Here is a 22,148-nt window from a genome sequence, read left to right as displayed (position 1 = left end):
AAGTGTATTTGATCAATTTATACAGAAGAATGTATACATTTAGATATTTAATATATCACACCGAGTTTAAAATTGATATTTCTTATTTCAATGCTATCTAAGAAAATTTATTGTGTTATTCTATTGTCATACATAAAACATTTTGTGGCATATTTAGGCTTTTCAATACTGGATAAAACGTGTTAATTTACTTTTTGCAGTTGCAGGCTGCCATTTCAGTAATCTAATTGGTCTGGTGTTTGGTACAGCTCTTCAATTGCTAATCTAATCCTCTCACACTCGTACTGTCATTGTCTTGTGTTTTTGTTGAAGACAAATGTTGTTGTTGTATTGGTGACTCTCAGATTGGTGACTCTCAGATTGTAATAGAATCACGTCTTCCATCTTCTTCTTCAGTGGGCATAACAGATGTGGCTGCTAGTGTGCACATTTTTGCTGACCATCACTTGATGTCTAAAGGGCTTGCCCCACTTGGGCGTCATTTGTGCGTCATTTAGGCTTCACGACTACAAATGACGCCCAAGTGAGACAGGCCCTTAACTTGTGCATTGTGTTCAAGGGAGTTTCCACATTCTTCCTGTGACATTGTGGGTTTCATTTGTGTGCTCTGGTTTCCTCCCATATACCAAAGACATGGAGGTTTGTAGGTTCATTGGCCTCTGTAAATTGCCCCTAATGTGCAAGGAGTGGAGTGGACGTGGAAGTGGGATAACATGAAACCAGTGTGCACACGTGATTGATAGTCCGCATGGACTCAGTGGGCTGAAGGTCCTGGTTCCATGTTGATTCACTAAACAAAACAATGGGAAAAATAAGGACACTAAAGAACAACAAGTCAGCAGGACCAAATGATTTCTGCCCTGCAGACTTAAGGCCATAAAGTCATAAGGGATAGGAGTAGAATTAGGCCATTCGGCCCAACAAGTCTACTCCGCCATTCAATCATGGCTGATCTCTCTATCCCTCCTAACCCCATTCTCCTGCCTTCTCCCCAAAACCTCCGACACCTGTACTAATGAAAAATCTATCCATCTCTTCCTTAAAAAACATCTACTAACTTGGCCTCTACAGCCTTCTGTGGCAAAGAATTCCACAGATTCACCACCTTCTGACTTAGACATTTTCCTCATCTCCTTCCTAAAAGAACATCCTTTAATTCTGAGACTATATCCTCTAGTCCTAGACTCTCCTACTAGTGGAAACATCCTCTTCACATCCACTCTATCCAAGCCTTTCACTATTCTGTACCTGTCAATGTGGTCCCCCCCTCAGTCTTCTACTACTTGTACCAGCGAGTACAGGTCCAGTGTCGACAAACACGCATCATAGGTTAACCTGGGATTATTCTTGTAAACCTCCGCTAGACCTGCTCCAGAGCTAGCACATCCTTCCTCAGATATGGTGCCCAAAATTCCTCACACTATCCCAAATGCTTGCCTTACCAGAGCCTTATAGAGCCTCAGCATTACATCCCTGTTTTTGTATACAGGCATTCTTGAAATAAATGCTAGCATCGAGTTTGCTTTCTTTACTACCGTAAGTGATGAAATAGCCAATCCTGTAATTAACAATCTTCAAAAAACGTGTGAAATTTGGAAAAATAAATCACACCACTCTTCTATTAAGATGAAAGATGGAAAACATGCCTTTATGCAGTAGTAAGACTAAGGTTTGTCCATTTGCAGATGTGTCTATAATTAAGGATAGAGTGATTGCAAAACCTTGTAAAATTTCCACTTATCCTGCACAAATTCTTGAAGGATCCTTAAATATCTTTATTTTTTAACCATAATTGTTAGTTCCTCACTATATAATCAGCTGTATTCTTATAATCCTCTGTAATTTTCAAAGACTAATTTAGTTGCAAGACTATTTCATCTCCAAGACCCCAGGCAATGGAACTGTACATCTAAACTTGTTGTTCTTTAATATGTATTTCTTTGCCCAAATGTTTTTCTTGTCAATCCAAATCTGTCCTTCCACCTAGGTGTCAAATATTATTTGACAAGGCTCATTTTAAATGCCTTTGGATGTATTCTTAATTTAAAGCCTCCATGTTAAAGCAATGCGTAACGGTTCTTAAACAGTGAGCGACACACAAACACACACAGACACAGAGTTAAAAAAAATGGGTGGTTATGAACGTCTGCAGAAAGCTCTCCTCCCTTTCCTTGCAGCTGCTTGCACGCTCTATGGACCTTGTGCTAATTCTTCCAGTCATGTTGTTTTGCAAGGGAAACACCTATAATAAACAAATTTATTGGAGCAAATCCTTTGTGCGAAAGATTTGCAGCAAGACTTCAGCACTCATTGCACTAGCCCACAGAAATAAGTATGGAAAGCATCAAACTCTTTTAAAATTGCATCAACTAACGTACAATTAACCTGTAGGCAGTTGATTTCCTATTTTAAAAAAATGCTGTTGAGCAGCCCTCAGCTGAGTAAGGTTACGAGGGTGTGGAGGCTGTAAAACTAGCAGCGTCAACATTGTTCACTGACCAGAATTCAAAATGGTACATATTATTCACATTTCTGGCAGCCATTCATTGTGTGTGCTCATGATCCGACCCATATGGTAATATCCTGTAAAAGTACACACTCAACAAACTTCTTTTAAAACAAACCTTGCTTTTGAATTTTGCAGTCCCTATCATCAAGGAAGAGAATCAGTGGGATTTTTTTTGTCAAAATGTTCAGTACTTGCCTTTTTTACATAATATAGCAAAATGAATAGGTTGGAAAATGTAATTTTTTTTTTTAATCTTCAATACAGCAGAACTCACTCATTGGTACTGTATGAAGTGTCAGCCTAGATTATGTTCTCAGAATCTTTGAGCAGGCCCAGAACCTATGACCTTTGACTGCAATGTGAGAGTACGACTACTTAGCCAAACTTGTCAAATAAATCATACAAATCCATTTCTGTTACATGCAACTCTGAACTGCACAAGTCCTGTTCAATGATCACTCTTACCCGCACTAATTTACATTGGCTCCCCATTCCGCTTATCAAACAAAACATAATCCTTATCCTGGTCTTCAAATTCCCTGCATAATGTCTTAACCGACATCTCAATTGACCGCTTGACCTTTGTGATCCTTCCTGTATCCTTTGATCCTCTGACTTTTTTGGGCAATTGGCTTCTTTTATTCACTATTTGTGATGGAGTCTTTATCAACCTCAGCCATAAATCTCTGCAACTTTCTCAAAAATCTCCATCTCAGGACTTTTAGAAATGACTGAAAACCTATCCCTGTTGCCTAACTTTCAGTCACCACTCCCTGTCTCCGAGGCTGCACCACTGTTCTTCTATTTCAATGTCAGTGTTTTTTACAATAGTAGCATGACACGACTTCAAATTACAGGTCTCATGTAAAATTAAATATTTCTTGCCTACATGTTTTTGACACTCTTTGTTCCTTTAATGGATTGTTATTCTTTTGGGTATGCATGTACTCCATATTCTCCATCAAGGCTGTGAAAGAGCCTGCATTATGTGTTTTAACATCACTCCAATTGGCTTCATTCATCAACACACAGGTCCACATGGCTGGAAGCAAACAGTTTTGCAGTTGTACTCCTCCAACTCCCCAAGAGGGCTGGGAAATCACAGTCATTGAATATTTAAGACAGAAGTTGATAGATTTTTGTATTATTATTAAGGAATATGGGAAAAGGGCAGGAAGGAGGCACTGAGATACAAGATCAGACATGGTCTGATGGAGTAGGCACAAAGAGCTAAAAAGTATATGCTTAATTATATTTCTTACATTCCTTTTATCAATGGGACAAGGAGTCAAAATAAAAGCAAATTAGTTCCATGGGACACAAACTAGCTGAAACAAGCCCATTTCCAAACCAGCATGTTCAATTTGAGCAGGAGATGGAATTCAGTTGACCAGTGTTGGTAACAAAGACATTGTTGGTAAGGGGTTAGAGAAGGTAGGACAAGATTGTCCAGAGATGTAGTTACTTGCAATCAGGGGAAACAATAGTCTGGCGCACAGGGGAATTGGAGTCATCATATAGCTATCATTTGGCTGGAGCCCACTTCATGAATAGTTTGGAGATTAGAGCAGAGAGAACAAATCCAAAGGCAGGTAGATCAGAATGATCTAAAGAGTGGAACCTCTAATAGTTGATATAGAGGGGAGGCTGGTGGGGACTATGAAAATATGGTAAGGAAACAATGGTAAGGTAGAGTTGGAAAGAACTGATAAGATTGAGAGTGGATAAAATGGAAGTGGCATTGGAAGATAGGATGGCATCCAGTTCAAATGCCTCATGTCTCCAGCAACATGATCATGGATCCAATTTGTTTGTGCTTTTGTTTAGTTTGGTTTTGTTCATGGTCACGTGTACCATGGTACAATGAAAAGCTTTAGAAACATAGAAAAATTGGTGCGGAGTAGGCCATTTGGCCCTTCGAGCAAGCACTGCCATTCAATATGATCATGGCTGATAAAGGGATAAAGGCTGATAATATGATAAAGGGAATAACATGAGTAACGTTTAGTGTACGATAAATTCTAATGCTTCATCTTCAGAAGTAATAAAAATTCCTTGGTGTCTCATTTATCCAAATGTTTTTTTCTAATTGGGCTGAATATGCCACGGAATGGCAGCGAATTTATGTTACCTATGTGAATATGGGAAGCCCTGAAGTTTCTTCCTGCTAGTTGTGGTAAAGTTTGTTGTGCTCTGATGTTGAATCTGGTACTAGTGTAGCAGTCCATTCAAAGGAATAGTGATGGGCTCCTTGGTATGAGCCAGTGGCCAAAAATATTTGTGCCTGATACTTTTTAAACAAGTACATAAATGAATGGTAGTGATCATTGCCAATTTGAATAGTTGCCATTGGGATGTTGGCCTGGAAGATTCTCTGCTGGGGAATTAAACGTGTCAGTCATGTACTTAATGACATCATTCACCACACAGCATAAATTTCCTTCAGTGCCAGCAAAGTTAGAACATCTGGGAGGGGAGGGGGAGAAAGAGAAAGGGAGACCTACAATCTTTACTAGTCCACAGAAAAATAGTTAACATCATTATTTTTTTTCAATTTTATAAAAGGTCAGTGGTGTCACACTGATATCCTGTGCACAGCATCTTTAATTTAGAACTACAGCATTGAAACAAGCCCGCCGGCACATCGAATCCAAGCCGGCCAGCGATCACATGGTGGCGCAACGGTAGAGTTGCTGCCTTACAGCGCTTGCAGCACCGGAGACGCAGGTTCAATCCCGACTGTGGGTGCTGTCTCTACAGAGCTTGTACGATCTCCCCGTGATATCGTGGGTTTTCTCCGAGACCTTTAGTTTCCTCCCACGCTCCAAAGAAGTACAGGTATGTAGGTTGACAAAATTGCTGGAGAATCTCAGCAGGTGAGGCAGCATTTATGGAGCGAAGGAATAGGCGGCATTTCGGGTAGAGGCTCGAAATGTCGCCTATTCCTTCACTCCATAGATGCTGTCTCACCCGCTGACTTTCTCCAGCATTTTTGTCTCCCTTCGATTTTTCCAGCATCTGCAGTTCTTTCTTATGTAGGTAAATTGGCTTAGTATATTTGTAAATTGTCCCTAGTGTGTGTAGGGTGGCATTAATGTGCGGGGATCGCTGGTCGGTGCAGACTCGGTGGGCCGAAGGGCCTGTTTCCACGCTGTATCTCTAAACTAAAGTAAACTAAACTAAACGTAGTTCTATCCTAAACACTAGGGACAATTTACAGAAGCCAACTAACCTACAAACCTTCAGGTCTTTGGAATGCGCGAGGAAACTGAAGCACCCAGAGAAAACTTTGGTGGCAAATTTTGGTGGCAAAAACAGGAAAGCAGACTATTATCTAAATGGTGGCCGATTGGGAAAGGGGGAGACGCAGCGAGACCTGGGTGTCATGGTACACCAGTCATTGAAGGTAGGCATGCAGGTGCAGCAGGCAGTGAAGAAAGCAAATGGTATGTTAGCTTTCATTGCAAAAGGATTTGAGTATAGGAGCAGAGAGGTTCTACTGCAGTTGTACAGGGTCTTGGTGAGACCACACCTGGAGTATTGCGTACAGTTTTGGTCTCCAAATCTGAGGAAGGACATTATTGCCATAGAGGGAGTGCAGAGACGGTTCACCAGACTGATTCCTGGGATGTCAGGACTGTCTTATGAAGAAAGACTGGATAGACTTGGTTTATACTCTCTAGAATTTAGAAGATTGAGAGGGGATCTTATAGAAACTTACAAAATTCTTAAGGGGTTGGACAGGCTAGATGCAGGAAGATTGTTCCCGATGTTGGGGAAGTCCAGGACCAGGGGTCACAGCTTAAGGATAAAGGGGAAATCCTTTAAAACCGAGATGAGAAGAACTTTTTTCACACAGAGAGTGGTGAATCTCTGGAACTCTCTGCCACAGAGGGTAGTTGAGGCCAGTTCATTGGCTATATTTAAGAGGGAGTTAGATGTGGTCCTTGTGGCTAAGGGGATCAGGGGGTATGGAGAGAAGGCAGGTACGGGATACTGAGTTGGATGATCAGCCATGATCATATTGAATGGCGGTGCAGGCTCGAAGGGCCGAATGGCCTACTCCTGCACCTAATTTCTATGTTTCTATGTTTCTAAAACCCATATGGTCATGGGGAGAATGTACAAACTCTGTATAGATAGCACCCATAGTCAGGATCAAACCTGGGTCTTAGGCACTACAAGGCAGCAACTCTACTGCTGTGCCACTGTACCTCTCTCAGCCTAATTTTTTTAATGCAAACATTTTGTTGCACAAGACACTGGAAGCATCCTCGAGATCTGCATGTGGTTATCCTTGGCCTCTTAATTAGTCCAGAGCTTATTATCACTTGCGGGCATCTGAGCCAGTTTATCACATGCAAGTGCTCAGACACACTGGACAATATAATATGATCCTTTATATTTTCCATTAACTTTTTTGCGACTGTATTGTGCTTGCCAAGGAGGGAGTTTGTTTTTTTTAAAGAAGCATTGCTCTTAAGAAAAGTAGAAATTGCATTTTTGCACATGCATTTATACACAAGGTGCCACAGCGTTACCTTTCACATATTGTGCTTTGTGAATTCTTTTCGGAAATCCAAGCGGGTGTTAGCACCTTAAGCAGCACTTTCATTGTGCCAGAAGAAGTTGAACTACAATTTTAAAAAAGAATGCAAAGTGCTAAAGTAACCCAGCTGGTCAAGCAGCATCTCTGGAGAACATGGATAGGTGACATTCCAGGATGGGGCTAGGGTTGCCAACCGCCCATATTATCCGGGACATCCCGTGTATTGGCCCAAATTGGTTGGTCCCTTGTCCCGTATTTGACTGCTACTACAGGTGCTCCTCAACGTACGATGGGTTTATGTTCGTTGAACGCTAAACCCATCGTAAATCGAAAATATCTTAAGTCGAAAATGCATTCAATACACCTAACCTACCATCACCAGAGTGTTAAGGGTTGGGCCGTCAGGTGCTTGCGGGTTTTCATTCGCCGGGTTAGTTTTCCCCCCCCCCCTCTCTCTCTCTCTCTCTCGTCCAGTCCTCTGCCTCTGGGAGTGTTTCTAATTTCCACGTTTTAATTATGAGATCTCTTTGGCGTCTCTCAAGCGCCCACCTCCACTCCCACCTCCTCCCCTGTTCGGTCGGAGCACTCACCATTTCCCTGAGCACCGAAATCCCTTAAATCTCCCAAGTGCCAGCCCCCGCAGGAGCGAACACATGGCAAATTGTCACAGCAGGTAGCAGCTCTGAGATTTTATCAACCGGCTGATCAGATCTGTTGCCGTTTGATGTCCATCTCGCCTCCTGCAAGATTCCTCAAAGGTCCCTCCCTCATCACTTGCTGCCACGGAAAGGCTAACACGGTTGTCTTATCTCCCTGCAAAATCCCACCGTACCCCAGCCTCTTCTTCGATCCTGAAGCTCGCCTCTTCTGTATCCACTACACGTTTTCTCTCTCTCTCTCTCTCTTTTCTCTCTCTCCAGCCTCAACTCAGATACCTTGCATACACAACAGTTGACTCAATCAACCTTACATCAAGATAAATAGGAGAGAAAGTTCACAGGCTAGTGTTAGATATTAACAAGCCTGCTCAGGCGAGCGATGCATCTGCTCAACAGAGCTGGCGTAAATCTAAATATACCACGGGAAAGCAATTTTAATTCAACAGTAAAGCATTACCGTTTAAATTATCAACACTGCCACAAGGCCAGGCTAGTGAAATATGGTTTCTACTGATAGAGTATCGCTTTTGCACCATTGTAAAGTTGAAATATCGTAAGTCGAAGCATCGCAAGTTGAGGAGCATCTGAACTCTGTAATCACCAGAGGGCATGCTTACAGACAGATCCTCGATCTGATACAATAGTGTGCGTGCGCTGTGATTCACCTGTCATCCAATCACAGGCCCCCTTATGCGCATCAGTTGTACGTAGGGTTGCCAAATGTCCCGTATTAGCCGGGCACGCCATCTTTTGTCCCTTATTTGGGAGTGAGAATGTTGGCAATGCTATTTGTGGGGGTAGGGGGACTAGAAGAGCTCAAATCCAGCTGGAACAGCTGCAGCTACAATTTCTAGGTAAGGTTTTTGTTAAGTTAATTGAACTTAACATTTGATTATTTTAAGATGATTTTTCATTGGCTACTAATATCTTGAATGTTTGGATATCTGGATCATTCACGAGCATTAAATAATCAGGTTTTGTAAACAATTAAAATAAGAATTTTATGAAATAATTTACTTTCCCCTTAGTCTCCTAAATGTTTTTACTCTAATTCTTATTGAAATCAATGAGGTATTGGATCTTGTTAGGTTTAACTTCATAGGATAACCCATTTAAAAATGCTGGGAACCATGACCAAGGCCAGACTCCCCAATGGACTCCAATTTTATTTACCTACATTTCAAAATCTGAATGCTGCTAATAAAGGGCGGATGATCTAATCCATGATCAAGTTCATTGACTCCACAAAAACTGTTTGATGTTCATTGCGACACATTTCACTGGAAACCCAGTTACCACTTTTTCTACATTGAGAAATCTGTTGTGTATTCAATGTTAGACACAAAAAGCTGGAGTAACTCAGCGGGACAGGCAGCATCTCTGGAGAGAAGGAATGGGTGACATTTCGGGTCAAGACTCTTCTTCAGACATTAGTATTTGCCATTGGCGATCTTTTTTAATGATAATGAATTGAGCCAAAAATTTAAGGAAATATTGTTGCGTTCTGCAGCTCATCTCAATGAAAAGAATATACTAAAAACAGTATATACATTTTAAAAATAAATTACCTGCTGAATCATAGCCTCTGTATTCGAGTCTCTGCAAACCTTTAATTAAAGTCTCCAAGATCACCTTCTGTGTTTGAGGGACTCTGTAGTTCAAATATGCAAAGATTCCTGCAAAATGAAATTTTGATAAACAAATTGAGGATTTCACCAAGCAACATTCAATAAAATTAAACAGTTCACGTTATAAGCAAATAGGATTAACTTTTGAAATAGTTTTCAGCTGCACTTGGGCAGGGCAGTGTTCAAACATCCCTCTGAACTTCCACCATGAAACTCGTAAACTGCTTGGAAATAAAAATTTGCGTACTCAATCCAAAACAAAGGATCAGATATCTGGCAGCTAATCATAATTATGTTCCTACAATAACCACGTAGAAAATAATTTAAAAGTGGTAAACATAAATGGTGACATCAAGCACTAGGCAAGAGTACCAGGAAAGGCGACCAGCTGCAGGATTAAGGTATTTAGCTATAAGATGATTTACCTGATGTCATTTCTCTACAATGGACGTCATGGGCAGTGATTTGTTTAACCAGGCCCATCGTACGCTTCCTGGGCTGAGAGGGTCTATTCTTGTAGTAACCCATCCTGTCCACTGGCCTTTCAGGCATAAATTAAAATGGCATTGCATGTTGTTGGACAACATTTCCATGTTCTAGTACATCCATGCATTCATATATCAAATGCATGGAGAATCCAAAAGAATCAAATATCTTAAAGGGCCTGTCCCACTGTACGAGCTAATTCAAGAGCTCTCCTGAATTTAAAAAAAAACAACTCGTGGTAAGCACGTAGAATGTACGTAGCGGGTACGTCGGAGCTCGGGACATCTCTTAGCGGTTCATTACGCTAACGGCAGGTACTCGGGAAACGTAGTAAGCTCGTGAAGACTCGTGAAGATTTTTCAACATGTTGAAAAATGTCCACGAGAGCCCCGAGTACCTACGAGCAGCTATTACCGTAATTCTCTGAGTTTGAATTAGGGGAAACTTGGGAGAACTCTTGAATTAGCTCGTACAGTGGGACGGCCCCTTTAATATAAAACACTGCAATATTGAATAGAATTTATATTCCTATGTATCCCCTCAAAATAAAACACTTCATAATTTAATCTCCAGATGAAAACAAAACTGCAGATGTTGGAATTTGGAACAAATCCAGAAATGCTGGAATAGTTCAGCCGGTCAAGTCTTCCACTTGCAAACCAAAATATTGACTGGTTTCTCTTTCTGCAGAGGTTGCTTGACTGCCAGAGTTCTTCCAGAATTTCTGTTATGTTTTAGTTATTTTGCATCACCTTTACTAACTATTGTCTATTCTGCCGATTCATGGGTGGTTCTAATGTTTGTTTAAGGATTTTCAAACTAGCGGGTTTTTCTACATAGTTAAGGATTACAGCCAAAATATCCTCCTCATTCATCCATTAAACAATAAGGCCACAATATGTTTTTAAACCATAAACCATTTGGTCATCATTATTCAGTTGACACCCCAAGCAGGAATTACTTACGTCAGTTCTGAATAATAACTGCTGATAGATTTTTTCCAAGGTACAATTTAGTTTGAGAGATTGCAATGATCAATTTTTTTTTTTTTAAACAGCTAATCGGGGCTCCCGTGGACATTAGTCAGTGCTAACTTTTATATTGTGTAGCCACAAAAACCAAGTGATATTGGGAAATTCCATTAGCATTTGTGACTACAACATCTTAGTTGGAGGAGTTCAAATTGCTTTCACAATGCTTCCTTTATTCTTTGGCTGGCTTAAATTTTATTTCCAAGTGAACCCTCATTTACTGCTGCTGCACATGCAAACCATAAGGCTCACCAGTCACTAGAGACCACTTCTCTGAGACAGTATGTCTCAAAATGAGCTGCCAAAGGTCAGATTAACATTTCCTGGACTGAAGTCAAACAAATCATGCATTCACTATATTGAACTTTTTTTCCATGCTGCAGCTGATAGATTCTGGTGGTGACCAGGATCTTCATCTTCCAAACAAATAACTGTTCTCCAAAACAACAGCCTTCAAACCTCCTATATCCACAAGTGTCCAAATTTACTGACAGTTTACCAGGATGAAAATTAGGCACAAACTTAATTAGGCACATTGAGAAAAAAAAAATTAGGAGTCAACCAAAAATGTATTGCCTGGGAACTCCCCTCCAATATAGTATTGGGGGATACTGTATACTATATACTGCTATACAGTAGCCGTTTCACATTTTATGCCACTTCTAAAAAAGCAAATGGAACAGGATTTCAAAATGACATTAGAATTTTATAGTCACCGAGGATGGAATTTCTATGCATAACGGTAGTCTCAACTTGTCCCCACATTTCTTATCATATCCTGTAACAGTCATCTGCAGATCATCTTTTTTGCCTCTCAGTTGAAAAGTGACCCATAACATTGACAGGAAGTAACAAGCAAAAAATATTTTCATAGAAACATAGAAAATAGGTGCAGGAGTAGGCCATTCGCCATTCAATATGATCATGGCTGATCATCCAACTCAGTATCCTGTACCTGCCTTCTCTCCATACCCCCTGATCCCTTTAGCCACAAGGGCGACTTCTAACTCCCCCTTAAATATAGCCAATGAACTGGCCTCAACTACCTTCTGTGGCAGAGAGTTCCAGAGATTCACCACTCTCTGTGTGAAAGAAGTTCTGCAGATGCTCGGTTATAAAGGATTTCCCCCTTATCCTTAAGCTGTGACCCCTTGTCCTGGACTTCCCTAACATCAGCGAGTCAGGCAGTGAAGTTTGAGGTCTAAAGAACGGTCCCAACCTAAAAAGTCACATATCCATATTCTCCAGAGATACTGTCTGACCTGCTGATTTACTCCAGCACTTTGTGTCACTGTTTAGTTAAAAATATATTTTCTAGTTAAGTTAAGCTATGTTACATAAACTTAGAGAAAAAAAATCCTCAAAAACGAATCTATACTCAAATCCTTTTGCAATGATTACAATACCATTCGCTTTCTTTACTGCCTGGAAATCATGCCTACCTTATTTGGTGTACCATTAACTCAGGTCTGAAGCATCTCCCCCTTTCCCATCGGCCATCAATTTAGTAATAAAGTGCAGATGCTGGTTTATAAAAAAAAGACACAAAGTGCTCTAGTAACTCAGCGAGTCAGGCAGTGATGTTTGAGGTCTAAAGAACGGTCCCAACCTAAAAAAGTCACCTATCCATATTCTCCAGAGATACTGTCTGACCTGCTGATTTACTCCAGCACTTTGTGTCACTGTTTAGTTAAAAATATATGTTCTAGTTAAGTTAAGCAATGTTACATAAACTTAGAGAAAAAAAATCCTCAAAAACTAATCAACATTCTATAGATTACAATTATTGTTATTATATTGGAAATCATAAAAATATATTTTAATTAACTTACTGAAGACTATCCATAGTTGCATCAATTAGTAATAAAGTATTTAGATCTGAATGATTTTAGCTCACATATTTTGTTTAATGAATATTCAATTGTCTAAAGATTGTCAGAGAATCTCAGAAAACATTGGGTGTCAGAGGTTATAGGGAGAAGACAGGAGAATTAAGTTAGGAGGGAGAGATAGATCAGCCATGATTGAATGGCGGAGTAGACTTGATCGGCTGAATGGCCTAATTCCACTCCTATCACGATCTTATGATCTTATGAAATCATTAATCTGACTAATATTTGATTCATTAGGATAAGTTTATGGTCATATACTCTGTCACTTCAAACTGGACTTCCATTGCTATGCTGATGACACCCAGATCTACCTCAGCACCAAGTCCCCCCACCACCCCCCTCTCTCCCATATCAACTCCTGCCTGTCAGCCATCAAATCTTGGATGCAACTCAACTTCCTTAAATTAAACAGTAACAATACAGAATTTCTCCCCATTGGCTCCAAATCAACACTTACCGAAATTAACAACCCCACTTTCACTATTGACGGCACCACTGTTTCCCCTCTCCTCAGGCCCGCAACCTTGGCGTGATCTTTGACTCAACCCTCTCCCTTGAGCCTCACATCCGCCATGTTGTCAAAACATAATTTTTTCACCTCCACAACATTGCCAAAATCAGACCCTCTCTCACACCCCCCGCTGCTGAAAGACTCATCCATGCCTTCATCTCCTCCCGACTGGACTACTGTAACTCTCTTCTCTTTGGCATTAATTCCAGCAACATCAACCGACTCCAACTGGTCCAGAATGCAGCCGCCCGACTTATTACCCACACCAAATCCTGGCACCACACCACCCCAGTCCTCAAAGAACATCACTGGCTTCCCATTTCCCACCGGATCATCTACAAAATCCTGGTCCTCACCTACAAAGCCCTCAACCACTTCCCCCCCCCTTAACTCACTGACCTCCTCTCCCCCTACCAACCCTCACAGTCCCTCAGATCCATTTCAGCCGGTCTCCTCTCCATTCTGAAATCCAACCTCTGCACTTTTGGAGACAGAGCCTTCTCCAGGGCAGCTCCCAGGCTCTGGAACTCCCTCGCACAATTGATCCGAACTTCTGAGTCCCTCACCATCTTCCAGTCCCGCCTCAAGACCCATCTCTTCACCTCTGCGTACCCTTAGTCCCATGTCCCCCTCCCCTTTGCATCTCTGTCTTACTGCTCTATTATGTTTTGTTCTTGACTCACCATGTAAAGCGACTTTGAGTCCTTGAAAAGCGCTATACAAATAAAATGTATTATTATTATTATAAGTTACATTTTTTTAAATTCCAATTAATTTGTTCAATTTAATGCACAAATAGGATTTTAAAAAAAACCACAATTTCTCGATCTCCAGTCATAAGTTAATTTAACCTTTCACAAGACTGACCATACTGCATGACTAACAGTGTCTGACACAAAACGGACATTTTTTCTCAATTACCAGGCTAAATTGAGTTTTTTTGTAATGTAACACGGTTCTACAAAAACTAAGATAAGTTCAAATATTCACATTGGTAGCTGCTGACGGTGGCGTTGTTGAGTTATACAGCATGGAAACAGGCCCTCTCTCCCAACGTCCATGCCGACCATGATGTCTATCTGAGCTAGTCCCACTTGCCTGTACTTGTCCCTTTCCCCCTCATGTTCTAGTCAAAAATAACTTGTAAATGTTGTAATTTTATCCACGTCTATCACTTCCTCTGGCATGTAGTTCCATATGGCCCCCACTCTGTGTGTGAAAACGTTACCCCTTGGGTACCCTTTAAATCTTTCCCCTCTCATCTTAAATCTGTACCCTCCAGCTATAGATTGCCGTACCCCAGAAAAAGAAAATTGTAACCATTCATCTTATCTACACCCCTCACATCTCTCCAAGGTCACCCCTTAGCCTCCTATCCCCAGGGGGAAAGTCCCTATCTATTCAGCTTCTCCTTATAACTTAAGCCTTCAGTACTGGTAACATACAGTACTTGTAAATCTTTTCTGCATTCATTCCAGTTTATTGACATCCTCCCCTTCGCTGGGTGATCAGAACTATGCATAATGGTCCAAGTATGGTCTCACCAATGACTTGTACAATTGCAACAATGATATCTCCAGGGCTATAACATTTACTGTACAGGTCCTGCCCTGGTTTGAGTCACAAAAAGGCAACACCTCACATATGTCAGAATTAAATTCCATCTGTCATTCCTTTACCCAGTTTCAACTTCTTCTAGCACCTAGATTACCTTCTTCACAATGCACTCTATCAACTGATTTTGATGTAATTTGCAAATGTACTACTCCCGTTCATAATATTATCATCAAAACTTAATATACTGTAGATGGCAAACAACAACAAACCAAGAAACAATCGCTGTGGCACACCATTGGTCACAGGCCACTAATGCTTTTAATAAAATCTGTAACTATGTAATTAATGTCAACCTACTCTTCAGATGCTGACTGTAATACCCTACACCCCCCCACCACCCCATTAAACAAAAGGATTATCACAAATCTGGAGAAGAGGGAACATAAAATCATGAAAAAAAAATCAAAGTACATAAAATCCTGATAATCAATATATCATTGAATAGGTAAACTTGAATAATTTAAACTAGAAGAAAATTATTGAACTATATACCCAGGTTTGCAGATGACACCAAGATGGTAAAGACAATTTAAAAGAAATATTAGTAGAAAAAATTAATAGTAAAAGGTGTGGCTGATTTAACATTTATTTTTGTGCTTTTCTTGTAGTGAAACACCCCAAGCACTTTGCAGGAGTAATTACTGAATTTGATACCAAGTGAAATAAATTGTCCAAGGGGTCAAATTATAGTGCTCTTAAAGTCATAGAGTCATAGAGTGATGCAGTGTGGAAACAGGGCTTTCGGCCCAACTAGCCAACATGTCCCAGCTACACTAGTCTGCACCTGCCTGCGCTTTGTCTATATCCAAACCTGTCCTATCCATGTACCTGTCCAACTGCTTCTTAAATGATGATGGGATAGTCCCAGCCTCAACTACATCCTATGGCAGCTTGTTCCATATACCCACCATCCTTTGTGTGCAAATGTTATTCTTCGGATTCCTACTAAATCTTTTCCCCTTCACCTTGAACCTATGTTTTCTGATCCTTGATTCCCTACTTTGGTCAAGAGACTCTGTGCATCTACCCAATCTATTCATCTCATTATTTTGTACACTACTATAAGATCATCCCTAATCCTCCTGCGCTCCAAGGAATAGAGACCCAGCCTATTCAACCTCTCCCTATAGCTCACATCCTCTAGGCCTGGCAACATCCTCGTAAATCTTTTCTGACCCTTTTCAAGCTTGACAATATCTTTCCTATAACATGGTGCCCAGAACTGAACACGATATTCTAAATGTGGTCTCACCAACATCTTATACAACTGCAACATGACCTCCCAACATCTATACTCAATACTCTGACTGGCGAAAACCAATGTGCCAAAAGCTTTTTAAAGGTGAGAGAAACAGAGTGACAAGGGGATTTCAGGATGGATTTGGAGATCTCAGCAGGTTTGCAGGGGTGAAGGAGATTACAGAGAAAGGTTGTGTGGTAGAATATGATGAAGGCATATGAAATTAAAAACGAGAATTTTTAAATTAGAGATTTGCTGAAATGTAGACATGATGGTCAATTGGGATAAGGCACGAGTTAGAATATGGGCGGTGGTTTTAGATGAGCTCATTTTATGCGCGTGTAATATTGGTGCATTGATAATGCGACTGAATTTAGTTTAGAGGAAATAAAAGACACGGATTAGAAATTCAGCAACAAAATAACAATAAATAGAATATGTGTAGGAAAGATCTGCAGATGTTGGTTTACACTGAAGATAGACACAAATGCTGGAGTAACTCAGCGGGTCAGGCAGCATCTCGGGAGAAAAGGAACAGATGATGTTTTGAGTCAAAACCCTTCTTCAGACTGATAGTCAGGGGAGAAGGAAACTGGAGATATGAAAAGATTCTGCACAAATCACAGCCGGCCTTCCTGCTGGAATCTAGAAAATTATTTTAAAATTGATATAAGACCTAATTAATCGTCTTATGAGGAAGTCGTACACAAGAGCTAGTGGATGTGATTGCTCCAAAAAGGATGTGCGAATTGAACATTTCTAAATTAAGATTTATGAAGTATGAGGCAAGGATATGAATTCAAAGTTTGATCGAAGTTTTTAAAATACTGTTCATTCATGTTCTAACTGAATCGTGAATCAGACATGAGGAGCTAAATGGCCTACTTCTGTTTCAATGTAACTTATTGCACACAGCCATATAATTACCAGACCCTGCAATTTTATTGTTATAGTTAACCTGAATTCTAAATGGTCTCTGAAATGAATAAAAAATGATTGACACAAGTGTGACCATGTATGATATTTGTTAATCAAGTTGGCATAGCTGAAAATCAACTTTCAAACAGAAAGAAGATAGACACAAAATGCTGGAGTAACTCAGCGGGACAGGCAGAATCTCTGGAGAGAAGGAATGGGTGACGTTTCGGGTCGAGACCCTTCTTCAGTCTAAGTTACGCCAGCTTTTTGTGTCTATCTTCGGTTTAAATTAGCTTCTGCAGTTTCTTCCTACACATTCAAACAGAAAGAAGGCATCATACACCTCATAAACTGAATGCCGTGTCGAAGAGCAATATTAGTCAAGAACAATATTTGTACTCTGCTTCCAGTTGAGATGGTACAAAAATTCGACAGAAAATCTAAGTGTTTACTTTATACAATTGATTTTCCTATTGTTTCAATTAACATTTTTTCAACAAACAAGATCCAAATACACAAAGTGCTGGAGTAAGCCAGTGGATCAGGCAGCATCCCTAGAGAACACAGATGGATAACATTTCCAGCCGGGACCCTTCTTCAGTCCGACTGAAGAAGGGTCCCGACCTGAAACGTCACGTATCCATATCCTCCAGTGATGCTGCCTGACATGCTGAGTTACTTCAGCACTTTGTATTTTTTCCGTAAACTAACATCTGCAGTTCCTTGATCCTACATCAAAACAGATGTTCAGTTTTCTCAGTTACTTTCACCAACATCTTGCTGTTTACGAGCAAACCAGTCAGCCTACAGTAATATTAAATATATAATTCCATATTTCCATAAATAGGGGTCCTATGGGTGTGCATGTTACAATTGTTAAACTGATTTTGTATTATTTAGAAATAATCTGAAGATACTGAGAGAAACTTTATCCCAAAGAAAGTTCCTCCTTTAACAGTATCTCCCCTATGCAACAGAGGCGGATTTTTGGAAAAGCTTATTTTCCAAATTTTAAGAAACGTTAGCCCATATCTATTCATTTCCAAAGGCTGTCGTCATCTTTTTGGGTCGTTTCATTTGTATCAGCAAATTGGGCAGGCTAACATAGATATACCAAACAGATTTCATGGAAACATGCCTGCTGCAATCCCACCGAGATACGAAACGTACGTGCAAACAAAAACTGCTAGTTATATGAGCAACTACTCAGCAATGCTTCGGTAGGAGTTGAGCGTGAACACTTCACTCGCACTGTAAGACAATCAGGATTATTTAAAAGGGAAACACAACAGGTCAAAGAAGGCGGGGGGGGGGGGGGGGGGGGGGGGGGGGGTTTGTTGGGAGAGATGGTTAATGGAGAAACAAGTTTAAAAACCACCGTTCATGATGTTTTGTAAAGATTCCCCAGCACTTTAACATTGACTCTCTGCCTTGCTTACCGCACATCGTGTTGGAAGAAACGGCCGGGGCTGGAAGAACTGTCCTTATAGCGATACTGAGCGACTGCGTGACTTTTCCCACGAATACCTCACTACTTTCTGTCCCTTCTTAAACAGCGTGCATCCAATGCCCTGCTCTGTGATTGGCGCTCTGTTGCCTGACGATAATGTTTTAGGAGCGGTTTCTCAGATCCGGGTGCGGTTGGTTGTCACCAAAGATCCTATAGAGGTTGTCACCCTCCAGTTTGACAGGTCCCGGTGCCTGGGGGGACCGGTGGAGAGCTCCATTGGGCGTCGAAACAAATCATAATAAACTACGCGATGTTGGCAAACAAAAAAAAAAATGCCTTGTAACAATAAATGTTTGTCAATTCCGGGATTTGAGTTTAATTATAGAACAAGGAAATAAATTATCTAAATTGTAATATTTCAACAAAACAGATTCAGTGCACTCGCTACCAGTAACATTTTTTTAAATGCAGTTGGTTATTTTTCGAAAACGTTTTCAAAGTAACTTTTAAATTTGTATCCGAGTGATTTGTTAATAAGGTTTTGTTTAAGAAGGAACTGCAGATGCTGGAAAATCGAAGGTAGACAAAAAGAAACTCAGCGGGCGAGGCAGCATCTATGGAGAGAAGAAGGGTCTCGACCCGAAACGTCGCCTATTTCCTTCGCTCCATAGATGCTGCCTCACTCGCTGAGTTTCTCCAGCATTTTTTGTCTACCTGTTTATAAGGTTTTGGTAAGTTTTAAATAACCTCTAGGATTTTTTTTTTTGGAAGAAAGACTGGAAGATGACTGGAGATTTAATTTCACAATGACTAGCCATGGAAATACCTGACAAATAAATAATTTCAGCACAACCCCCACATAATTTATTGCAATTTATCTTGCTCTCCTTTTCCATCTCTTCAATACCTTCACCTCTGCATTTGCAAATTTCCAAATATCTTTACCCACTTCCCTAATATCTTCCCAAGTATCCTCCATTGACTCCATTGACACCTCACGCAGCCTCGGCTAGGACCAGCAGTATAATCAAGGGCGAGTCCACTCTGGCCACTCTCTCTCTCTTCTTCCCTCTCACATCGTGAAAGTGTGAAAACGCACACCTCCAGATTCAGGGACAGTTTCTTCCCATCTGTTATCAGGCAACCGAACAATCCTACCACAACTAGGGAGCAGTCCTGAACTACTATCTAACTCATTGGAGACCCTCGGACTATGGTTGAACTTTACAGGCTTTATCTTGCCTAAACGTTATTCCCTTTATCATGTATCTGTATACTGTGGATGGCTCGATTATAATCATATATTGTCTTTCCGCTGACTGGTTAGCATGCAACAAAAGCTTTTTACTGTACCTCGGTACACGTGACAATAAATAATCAATAAATCAAGTCAAGTCAATTTTGTTTCTATAGCACATTTAAAAACAACTCTTGTTGACCAAAATGCTTTACAATAGTGCGGGTACTAATTTGCTACAAACAGTGGTACATAGACGAACAATACATACATAAATACATACAGCACTCCCTCAGAGGACGTCAAGAAAGGCTTGAGAGTAGAAATAAGTTTTAAGTCTAGACTTAAAAGAGTTGATGGAGGGGACAGTTCTGGTGGGAAGAGGGATGCGGTTCCATAGTCTAGGTTATAAATAATGAACAGTAAATAAATGGTTCATGTTCACCATATATGTTCATTTCCTATACATCACCATTCTCCACAAGGACCTTCTGCATTTTCCTTAAAGCAGAGACAGGTTCCATGTATAACATCATGAGGGGAATAGATAGGGTGAATGTACAGAGTGTTTTACCAGACAAACTGAAATCAAGAACCAGAGAACACAGCTTCAAGGTGAGACAGGAAACATTTAAACATACCCGGAGGGACAACTTTTCACAACGAAGATGGTGGGTTTATGAAATGAGCTACCAGAGGAGGTAAATGACACAGGTGCGATAACAACATTTAAAATATATTTGGACAGGTACAAGGATAGAAAAGGTTTAAAAGGATATGGGCCAAACACAGGTAGATGGGTCCAGCATAGATGGGGTTTCTTGGTTGGCATGGGCAAGTTGGGATGAAGGGCCTGTTTCCATGCGGAATGACTCTATATCATCACCTTGTCCACGTCAGAACTTGTCCCTAAATTGAACAACGTTTCGTTTCACTCCACTCATTTCCTCTGGATAAATGGGAACTGGTGTCAATTTCCATTTTTGTCTATTTTTTTATTTTGCTTGTTTTCTGGGTTCTGTGTGTTGCTGGAAAGGACAATATTTATTGCCTGTTCCTAATTGAACTTGAGAAAACGGTGGAGCTGCCTTCTTGAAACACTCTGAGAGTATCTTTTTTGGAAGAGGAAGTGTGAGGGGAAGAACTGGGAATATATTTCAAATCAGGATGTTACGCCACATCCTCTTCTTGATGGTGGTGGATTTGGGAGATGCTGTCTGAAGAGCCTAGGTGAATAGCTGCAGTACTTTTGATAAGTAGCACACACTACAGACACTATCTGCAGCTGCTACAGCTGTGATGCAGTCTTGTCTCATGGCCTCAGTTCATGGTCAGTGATCTCAGACATTTTATGTCACTAGGACTAAAATGAATTGGCTGGACACCAATTTCTGTGATGAGGTCTATCAGCTATTCATTATGTCTGGTTGAATGTGGTTGCGAACATTCTTTGTCTGGTATTGCTCAACTCTCCTCCTTCACCTAGGGCAGTGATACATCTGTTTCCTTCTCTTTCCCTGAAATAGAACATTTAACAATTTTGTGTATACGTTATATAATTCAATCACCTTCATTTATCCCATCTTCATCTCTTCCTGCCCCTTCATCTATTTATTTATCTCTATCTCTCAGAAAAGGCAAACAACTAATATAAAGTGAGTCCCTCTTACATATGTCTTTTCACACTATGTTCTATTTCCTCAGCTTTTCTGTCTCCTTTATGATGCCACCCTCTCCCTCCCTTATACAAATGCCCCTTATTTGTAGAAAGAATGATACATCCAGTTTCATAGAGTCTGAAGAAGGGTCCCGACCCAAAACGTGACCTATCCATGTTCTTCTAAAATGCTGCCTAACCTACTGAGCTACTCTAGCATTCTATGCCTCTTATTTTTAATCATAAACCAATCTCCTAATTTCAATGTATCACCTCCGGCAATTTCTGGCAACTGCAATTTGATACCACCTCTATGTACTTCAACACCTCCCATCCACTCTGTTGCACGCAGTTCCCTTGCCCCACCTCCTTTCCTTTACACTGCAAATTCCTGCGTAAGCACAGAAATGCCATACTTGCTCTTTTATTATCCCTCCACTGTCCACAACCCTGGAATCAGTCGAAATTTCCAGCTCATCTGATTGTGGATAGTTCCTTCAAGCTCAACGGGGTGGGGTGTTTTGACTCAGCAGTTAGAATGCAGTGATTCATTAAAATTAGTTTTCTTTGAAATTAATTAATGCTTCTCCAAATGCATCATGGAGGATTATGTGCTGTATGCGACGGCTGATGGGGTGTGCTGCAGAGCGGAGCAGCTCCGCTGTTGTTCCCCCTCCCCCCAGTCGCAACAGGAACAGAGTCCCCCTAGTCCTCACCTTTCACCCCATTATCCGTCGCATACAGCACATAATCCTCCGGCATTT

General features: G+C 40.7%; 1 protein-coding gene across 1 annotated transcript in view; it reads right to left on the bottom strand.

The window, feature by feature from the left end:
- LOC129701739 (glutamine--fructose-6-phosphate aminotransferase [isomerizing] 2-like) overlaps nucleotides 1-18,538 on the bottom strand; it is a 58,987-nt gene extending 40,449 nt beyond the window's left edge. Inside the window, exons 1-2 of the mRNA XM_055643136.1 lie at nucleotides 18,480-18,538; nucleotides 9,286-9,393 (exon numbers count right to left, since the gene is read on the bottom strand). Coding sequence (XP_055499111.1) covers nucleotides 9,286-9,393; nucleotides 18,480-18,486 — 115 coding nt within the window. The 5' untranslated portion in view covers nucleotides 18,487-18,538. The remainder of the gene's footprint in view (nucleotides 1-9,285; nucleotides 9,394-18,479) is intronic.
- Between the last annotated feature and the right edge of the window lie 3,610 nt (nucleotides 18,539-22,148).

This window comes from Leucoraja erinacea, chromosome 11 (genome assembly GCF_028641065.1).
Source record: "Leucoraja erinacea ecotype New England chromosome 11, Leri_hhj_1, whole genome shotgun sequence".
Taxonomy (NCBI): Eukaryota; Metazoa; Chordata; class Chondrichthyes; order Rajiformes; family Rajidae; genus Leucoraja; species Leucoraja erinaceus.
This window is presented reverse-complemented; position numbering and strand designations above follow the sequence as displayed.